Source organism: Anopheles aquasalis, chromosome 3, assembly GCF_943734665.1.
Source record: "Anopheles aquasalis chromosome 3, idAnoAquaMG_Q_19, whole genome shotgun sequence".
Taxonomy (NCBI): domain Eukaryota; kingdom Metazoa; phylum Arthropoda; class Insecta; order Diptera; family Culicidae; genus Anopheles; species Anopheles aquasalis.
In genome coordinates, this window is record NC_064878.1 from 65,448,549 (window position 1) to 65,456,048 (window position 7,500).

The 7,500-nt window shown below is 50.4% G+C and overlaps 5 protein-coding genes across 10 annotated transcripts in view; 3 read left to right on the forward strand and 2 right to left on the reverse strand.

Annotated features, from left to right (window-relative positions):
- Positions 1–502, forward strand: part of LOC126576354 (major royal jelly protein 2) — a 1,316-nt gene extending 814 nt beyond the window's left edge. Inside the window, exon 3 of the mRNA XM_050237590.1 lies at positions 1–502. This exon is cut by the window's left edge and continues 51 nt beyond it. Coding sequence (XP_050093547.1) covers positions 1–502 — 502 coding nt within the window.
- Positions 503–705: 203 nt separating this feature from the next.
- LOC126579312 (uncharacterized) lies at positions 706–1,502 on the reverse strand. The gene is made up of 3 exons (XM_050242778.1): positions 1,368–1,502; positions 1,063–1,303; positions 706–1,001 (listed from the first exon to the last, which is right to left on the reverse strand). The coding sequence occupies exons 1-3, from the start codon at positions 1,385–1,387 to the stop codon at positions 825–827; spliced, it is 438 nt and encodes a 145-aa protein (XP_050098735.1). The 5' UTR covers positions 1,388–1,502; the 3' UTR covers positions 706–824.
- Positions 1,503–1,678: 176 nt separating this feature from the next.
- Positions 1,679–4,064, forward strand: LOC126579309 (FGGY carbohydrate kinase domain-containing protein). The gene is made up of 4 exons (XM_050242770.1): positions 1,679–2,101; positions 2,456–3,559; positions 3,619–3,837; positions 3,910–4,064. The coding sequence occupies exons 1-4, from the start codon at positions 1,910–1,912 to the stop codon at positions 4,054–4,056; spliced, it is 1,662 nt and encodes a 553-aa protein (XP_050098727.1). The 5' UTR covers positions 1,679–1,909; the 3' UTR covers positions 4,057–4,064.
- Positions 4,065–4,163: 99 nt separating this feature from the next.
- Positions 4,164–5,526, reverse strand: LOC126579310 (mitochondrial E3 ubiquitin protein ligase 1). The gene is made up of 3 exons (XM_050242771.1): positions 5,299–5,526; positions 5,066–5,235; positions 4,164–5,001 (listed from the first exon to the last, which is right to left on the reverse strand). The coding sequence occupies exons 1-3, from the start codon at positions 5,401–5,403 to the stop codon at positions 4,257–4,259; spliced, it is 1,020 nt and encodes a 339-aa protein (XP_050098728.1). The 5' UTR covers positions 5,404–5,526; the 3' UTR covers positions 4,164–4,256.
- Positions 5,527–5,601: 75 nt separating this feature from the next.
- Positions 5,602–7,500, forward strand: part of LOC126579311 (ubiquitin-conjugating enzyme E2 J2) — a 2,074-nt gene continuing 175 nt past the window's right edge. The window contains exons 1-3 of one of the 6 annotated variants that reach the window (XM_050242773.1): positions 5,602–5,927; positions 6,054–6,263; positions 6,336–7,500. The exon at positions 6,336–7,500 is cut by the window's right edge and continues 175 nt beyond it. In XM_050242773.1, the coding sequence (XP_050098730.1) occupies positions 6,194–6,263; positions 6,336–7,021 (756 nt within the window). In that variant the 5' untranslated portion in view covers positions 5,602–5,927; positions 6,054–6,193 and the 3' untranslated portion in view covers positions 7,022–7,500. The remainder of the gene's footprint in view (positions 5,928–6,053; positions 6,264–6,335) is intronic. The other 5 variants (XM_050242772.1, XM_050242776.1, XM_050242774.1 and 2 more) reach the window with 5 other exon arrangements.

Sequence of the window (7,500 nt, forward strand, 5' to 3'; positions counted from 1 at the left end):
TAAGCAGTACCGCGTGGTGCTGCCACGTGCCATCTCCGCTGGTTGTGGTGATTCCGATGTGCTCTATTTGCTGCTGATCTCGAAACCGAAGGGACAGAGCATCGTGATCTTCAGCTATCTGTGCGGTCGGAAGGTGTACTCCATCAAGGTGGAGCATCTGCGCACCGGGAAAGGTTCGAGCGCAATCGTTGAGATGGGTACGAAGCACAAGCACTCCGTACTGCTGGGCACGGACGGTGGTACTGGTTGTGTGCTGCGTTACCGCGGAGAGTCCGAGCTGTTCCTTTGGGATACCGAGCAGCCCTACCGGGAGTGCAACTTCGTGCAGATTCAGAATGGCGACGACTGTCGCCTATCGACTCATGTGGGCGTCGGGAAGGATCAGCATCTGCTTTGTCTTTCGTCAAGCGTGACCGATTACCTGAACAGCACAACTGGTGTCGGAGGTCCCTCGACGCGGTTGAGGTACGTTTGCAAAGAGTGCGAGGATGATTGTTACTGAGAAGGGGCTGTTTGAACCACGCGAGGGACAGGTTAACCTGAACGAAACGACTGACTTTACGAGACAAACGTGACGTGCAACTGACTATACGATAAAACAGGACACGGATTGCTGTGATATGAGAGTTTAGACCAACGCTGACCAACTTTCGACTGACAGACCTTCGGACTTCAAATGACCAGTTCGTTCTAGAGAAGCCTTCCTTCTTACGCACACAGCACTTGCTTCGTCGCGAGTGGTGTATTATCCTTGTATAAGCTTCCTTCGTCCTAGTTTTTAAACAAATAAAAGCGTTTTTTCCTCCCCTATCCGCTGCTTCACACTAAAGGCGCTTCATTTTCGTAACATCCTGAATCAGTTTTTGCTTCTGCACCATTCCCCTGCAGCTACCGATAGTTTTGTTAATGTACCGTTGTTGATACTTAATGATGTACTTGTGGCACTGCTGTAACGTTGCACCGACATATAGTGTCCGGTAGCGTGCCGCTTCTTTGTCCGCCTGCAAGAAGCATTTTGGAATCAGTACATCTTCTATCTAACGATTTCTCCGGGATACTTACCAATGTTAGAAGGGGTAGTATGCTCGTGATAAACCGATGCGCCCCATGCCGGGACTGTATGATACAAAGGTGCGTTTTGGCGTTAAAATAGATCACATTCATCCGCCCGAGGCTGGCGGCCCCAAACTCGCCGTAAAACCGTTCCACTCGCTCGCGGATGTAGTTCTGCAGTGCGTTGGATGAAATGGAAACCGGATCACTCTCCGGTCGGTCGTTACACCGGATCTGGACCAGAATGTATCTACAAATGGAATCGAATCGAATTGAACTCAAACAAGCCACCCGGATTTGGTTGCCATGCTTACCTATGCTTCACTCGAACCATCTTTGTGTCGCTTCACAGCTCTACTCGGTATTCGCTGGGGATCAGTCGATCTTTCTTAATTATTCAGGACGACAATTTGTTGTATTCGCGCATAAACCCAAACAAATCGTTTTCCTATTTTTTTCTACTCGCCTCGCCTTGCACCCAGTTGTCAAAAGCCTGCTCGCGAGTTTCAGAAAAGCTCCATTTGGAGGAGCTTTCATTTGTTTAAAAATCATTCCGCCGGTTTCATTCCCTACCTTCGGCCACTCCAGCACCCTTTTATGGACGTGATTATCAATTGCGACTCCACCGGCTCTCCGCAGCAGCCCAACACACACAGAGAGCATTATCAACAATAAAAACATGCCACCATCCATGACTGCCGCGTCTCGTCCTACCGCGGACCTACGCTAAGGTCAATCATGGGGTGGTACAAGTGGCGGGCGCTCAGTTCAGGTTCAACCGCAAACGAGACCCCAGCCGAGGAGATCGATTTGCTTACCACGTTGAACGGGTGAAACTAGTCTGTGGTGGAAGAAAATGCAATCGTCCAAAAATCTATTCGTGATCGGTGTCGACGTGGGCACGGGCAGTGCCCGCGCAGCGCTGGTCAACAGTACGGGAAAGGTGCTGGAAACGTGCGTGAAACCGATCCGCACCTGGAACGATCAGCCCAATTACTACGAGCAGTCGTCGGACTACATTTGGCAAGCCGTTTGCCACTGTGTCAAGGTGATCTTGAGCAAAATATACGCTACGCCCTGAGCGAGGGCTCCAGCGTAAAATGCACTTGATACTATAACGCGTGTTGTAGGAAGTGACTATACGAGTAGATTAGCGTTTTATGAAGTCACGGCCGACGCACGACAAACACAATTGATAAGCTCATCGTTCAAGTGGATTTTATAACCGGAATAGCGTCTAGCCGAAGCCATTTTCACACAACTCGTATGAGGACGCTAGTGAAGAGCGTGAAAACGATTCGGAATTTAAAAAATCAAAATTTGGTTGAAGGAGTAGTTAAAATGCATCACAAATCAAAATATAATATAGTTACCGTACCATATTGCACCATTTTCTTTCCAGGCTGTCTGCAATGGCTACAAGAAGGAAGATATTAAGGGCATCGGGTTCGATGCGACCTGTTCCCTGGTAGCGCTGGACAAACACATGCAACCACTAACGGTGAGTCCTTCGTCGAATGATCACCAACGAAACGTGATCCTCTGGATGGACCATCGGGCGGAGGAGGAAGCACGCACAATCAACGCCACCCGGCACTGGATGCTTAATTACGTCGGAGGAAGCATTTCACTCGAGATGCAGCTCCCGAAACTGCTCTGGTTAAAGCGTCACATGCCCCAAACCGTGTCGAGTTTAGCAGGAGCCTTTTTCGATCTTCCCGATTATCTTACGTACCGTGCGACCGGTGACGATAGCCGATCGATTTGCTCTGCCGTCTGCAAGTGGAACTACGATGCGGAACAGCGTGCCTGGTGCGACGAGTTTCTGCAACAGATTAACTTATCGGCGGAATTGAGTCGTGAAGATTGGAAGATTATCGGTCGCCAGGTGCTTGATCCCGGTGTTCCCATTGCCAAAGGGTTATCGGAAGCTGCAGCTCGAGAGCTCGATCTACTGCCAGGAACGGCGGTTGCTACATCCATGATCGATGCACATGCCGGTGCCCTAGCACTGTTCGGATGCCGCAGGGAGAGTGGAACGGGCGATGATGAGAAGGTAACGTCGAAAATGGCGATCATTTGTGGTACTTCGTCGTGTCATATGAGTCTCACGGAGAAGTCAGTGCTTGCACCGGGTATCTGGGGTCCGTACAAGCATGCCATCATTCCGGGTCTCTACTTGAATGAGGCCGGACAGAGCGCTACCGGTGTGTTGATTGATCATATCGTACAAACGCACCCCTGCTACGGGACGCTGCTGCAGGAACACGGTTCCAATAGTGGCATTTACGTGTACCTCAACACACTGCTACTGAGGCTTGCGAAAGAACGAACCGCCGGATCGGTACACGGGCTGACGATTGATTTGCATGTTTGGCCAGACTTCCATGGTAATCGTTCACCGCTAGCGGATCCCAATCTCACGGGAATGATTTGTGGATTGCGAATGACGAAAGACGTGGAGAGTTTGGCGTTGCTTTACCTCGCACTCATGCAGGCCTTAGCGGTAAGTAGTGCCATGTGATTAAAACCGTCGATGGACAGTAAAAACTTGCTCCTCTACAGTACGGTACGCGCCACATACTGGATGTGCTACAGTCGTCTGGCCGGGAGCCGATCACATCGATTCTACTGTGTGGAGGCTTGAGTAAGAACAGCCTCTTCGTGCAAACGCATGCAGACGTGTGTTCCATTCCGGTGCTGCTACCTACTGAACCAGAAGCCGTTCTACTCGGTTCTGCCATGATGGGAGCATACGCTGCCGGGCTCTACGAGACGCTAGAGGTCTGTTTGGCTACCATTCACCTCTTTTGGCATTTGCGCTGATACCGTTTTCTCTTTCTCCTTCCCGAACAGTCAGCTGCATCCGGCATGGGCGGTAATGCGACGATCGTGACTCCAGATTTGAATGAAGCAACTCGCGATTATCATGAAAGAAAGTATCAAATCTTTCAACGCATGTACCTGGACCAGCGTGGGTACGAACGTATCATGAAAGGATGATGCACATGGCGAACAACGGCGAATCACCAGTCTATTTCCAACGTTCCGGTCTCTATTGAAACAGGACTTTCTCATTACTTTTGAAGGGAATTAAAAGTCTGCTCGTATCCGAGATTGATGTATCCGCAAAGGGGTCGCAATTTAAGATCTGGATTGTTAGCATATTTTACATGGTTGCCTATTGATTCCGGACACACGGTCTATGCAATAAAAGCGGCAGCTTTCGTCTCTATGACAGCCCGGCATACGGGACAGTGTAGATTGATTCTTGCGGCACAGTTTTCACACAGGCAGACGTGCCCACAGGGTAAGCAGATCACTTCCTTCGGATTCTCAACACAAACTACACAACGTTGCTCTTCGGTAAGATTGGTCGAGCGCAAACGTGACCTTCGCTCGGTGCGTGATTTCTCCAGCTGTTCCCGTAGTTTCCTTTCCTCGCGTTCCATCTTTTTGCGCTTATAGATTTTACGCGTTATCAAACCAACGAGCACTACCGATATCGTACCACAAATGAGCACCTTCAGTAGCGTCGAGGATTTAGCTTGCTCGAGACGATTCAACAGCGTGTTTTTGGTGGCGGTCGTAAGGAACATGGGCGCACCGTTGGTCGGTGGCTGCAGCCGTAGGCCACCATTCTCCACCTCCAGTTCACCGATGGCCGTTATGAAACTACCATCTCTGAGCAGCTGTTCCGTCGTTTGCAAGCCCTTCTGGCGGACGCCGGAGAACAGACCGAACACGTGATCGAACAGCGAAAGCGAAGAAGGTTCATAGTTCTCGTACACGGTGTCCATATCGAGCAGCTCGGCCGACAGACCGTTCACGATTTCCACCCCGTGCTTACCGTTTACGATCCGAAACGGTACCTCATTCGAGGAGGCGTGAATGATTTGCTTCTCCTCCTGCCAGAACCCCATCACAGCGCGAGCCACTCGGTGTTCGCTGTTAAATAGTAAGCGGTATCAGTAGCAGCTACTAGCGGGTACGATCGGTACGCCACACTTACGTGAGTGTCATCGTCTGCAACACGCCCGTAACCGATGGCGACATGGCGCTATGCAGGGGTCGCCCGATCGGCGTAACGCTACCCCGGATGACGACATACTTCAACTTCTGGTCCGGTTCCTTCCGCAAGCGTTCGCTTAAATTCTCATCGATCGGTAACTGCGGTGCTTCCTGGGAGAGTATTCCGGGGCCGTTAGTTGTGACATAATGCGGCGATCGCCAGAGGATAGCTACCTTCAGAGCACGGCAATTTTTCCGCAACTTTAAATACTGGTTGCCGCACACGACCAGCACGAGTACATCGATCCCCAGGAACACTAGCTCCTGGAAGCAGTCCATTTTAGCTCACCCAAGCACTAGGCGGCTAGTTTTTTCAAACAATAATCCATGGAAGTACGCATTTTACTCTCCGAATTCCAAAAAAAGGTAGACACAGAAAAAAAATATTTTGATTCCGTTTCGTTTGACAATTCAACCAGCTATGCTTTATAGGGCCAAGGAGCATGGCCTTCTTGGCCTTTTTTTTAATGTTTATAGAGCCAAATTTTACCTCAGGTTGTTTACATACTTTCGGTGGTTCCGAAAAGGAAGGATGCGGAGAACGTTCGCAAGTGATTACGGCTATTAATTGTCTCGCTTTTGTCCGGTTTGTGTTGTTTCTGCAGCATCAAGCGTTGGTCAGTTCCCGTGGTTCGCTAGTAACGCACCCAGATTTGGAGGTGCTAGCGGACACAAAATCTTTCTGCTCCACTCGGTTCGGTGAAGGATGACGTGTAGGAACGATTTGATTAGTGTTTGATCATCTTGTTTTACTACACCCCCAAGTCCCCAGCGGAGATACGTGGATCTGCAAGGTACAGCAGGTGAGCGGTCGATAGCGGTAAACTTGATTACTCGCTCCGTTGTGTACGTTCCGCAGTACTCCCGGAACATTCCGGAAGACGCAGACGGTGTTTATCCGATCTTTGACGAGGCCATCTAATGGTCAGTTTCTTCGCTGTCCAATTCTAGCCAGCGACCTTTGTCAAATTTGATCATCATTTTGTTGTGTTTGTGTGCGGGACGAACACATTGTACCCGCTTGCTGTGATATCTGACCCCAGGTGATCCGAGGACAACTTGTGCCACGATGACGAACACGAAACCGACGGCTACCTGCCGGTTGAAGCAGGACTATATGCGTCTAAAGCGCGATCCAGGTAAGGCGACTCGTGACTGTTTTCCTTCCAGCATCTGTATCGGTAATCGAATTCACTCTTTTTCTCTTACAGTACCCTACATCACCGCAGAACCGTTACCCTCGAACATTCTCGAGTGGCACTACGTGATTAAAGGGCCGGAAGATTCACCATACTACGGTGGTTACTACCACGGTACACTGCTGTTTACAAAAGAGTTCCCCTTCAAACCGCCGTCGATCTACATGACCACACCGAACGGCCGCTTCAAGACGAACAAACGCCTCTGCCTCAGCATATCGGACTTCCATCCGGACACCTGGAACCCGGCGTGGTCGGTGGCCACCATTCTGACGGGGCTGTTGAGCTTCATGCTCGAGACTACCCCGACGATGGGTTCGTGCGAAACGACAACGTACGAGAAGCGTCGTTACGCGCAACAGTCGCTGGCGTTCAACATGAAGAACGAGGTCTTTCAGGAGCTGTTTCCCGAGATCTGCGAGGAGATCACGGAACGATTACAGCAGCTCGAAGAGCAACGAAAGCAGCAATCCGCAACCGCCAATGGGGACAGTGCCGCCAATGCCAGCAACGGTGAAGCGCCTGGCAGCGCTAACGATGGTACCGAAACTGTCGACGGTGGTCAGTTCATCCCCGGGCGGCCCGGTGCGGACGACAGTAACATTTGGCAATCGCTTTGCACCAACTTGGTCGTGCTGGGGGGTTTCGTGGTGTTTGCCTGTATCGTACACTATGTGATCAAGAGCATAAACATTTAATAGACGATTCCGGGCTTTAACGTAGGAGACGATCGACTATTGAATACGAACCGAGCGTGTGGAGCGTGGGCCCTCTCCTGTGATCGATGCAGACGAGCGAGTTCCACTTATAAAACCCCCCCAAAACACGTTGGCCAATGGTGCTGTATGCGACGAGAGTACGAGATGGTAGACCGCGGCACCGGTGTGAGCTAATTGTTACGCTTTAATTTTAAATTATCACCGTTAAATGAATGGTTCAGGAACGCACGAACGGCGAAGGAAGTATTTCATTGTAGCTAGTAGCAGCGAGTGCATGCAGCATGTCGGTGCGTCTAGGCGTGCAGGGCCGATCTCGTCGTAGATGCACCATGCAATACCAAAATTCTAAGAAACGTGTCAGCTGAGCTTTGGAAAGGCTCAAAGAGGCAAATGGATAACATGAATAGGCTTGGAAGAACTCGAGTTACACGTAAATGTAATCCCGTTGGTCTGTTTCT

Bases quoted from the DNA above. Each gene is read 5' to 3' on its own strand.
- LOC126579309 (XM_050242770.1), top strand. From the start codon at position 1,910: ATGCAATCGTCCAAAAATCTATTCGTGATCGGTGTCGACGTGGGCACG. The intron at 3,560-3,618 runs GTAAGTAGTGCC...GCTCCTCTACAG, and splicing joins CACTCATGCAGGCCTTAGCG to TACGGTACGCGCCACATACT. The intron at 3,838-3,909 runs GTCTGTTTGGCT...CTTCCCGAACAG, and splicing joins GGCTCTACGAGACGCTAGAG to TCAGCTGCATCCGGCATGGG.
- LOC126579312 (XM_050242778.1), bottom strand. From the start codon at position 1,387: ATGGTTCGAGTGAAGCATAG. The intron at 1,304-1,367 runs GTAAGCATGGCA...TTCCATTTGTAG, and splicing joins ATGGTTCGAGTGAAGCATAG to ATACATTCTGGTCCAGATCC. The intron at 1,002-1,062 runs GTAAGTATCCCG...TGCTTCTTGCAG, and splicing joins TACTACCCCTTCTAACATTG to GCGGACAAAGAAGCGGCACG.
- LOC126579310 (XM_050242771.1), bottom strand. From the start codon at position 5,403: ATGGACTGCTTCCAGGAGCTAGTGTTCCTGGGGATCGATGTACTCGTG. The intron at 5,236-5,298 runs GTAGCTATCCTC...ATACTCTCCCAG, and splicing joins AAAATTGCCGTGCTCTGAAG to GAAGCACCGCAGTTACCGAT. The intron at 5,002-5,065 runs GTAAGTGTGGCG...ACTATTTAACAG, and splicing joins TTGCAGACGATGACACTCAC to CGAACACCGAGTGGCTCGCG.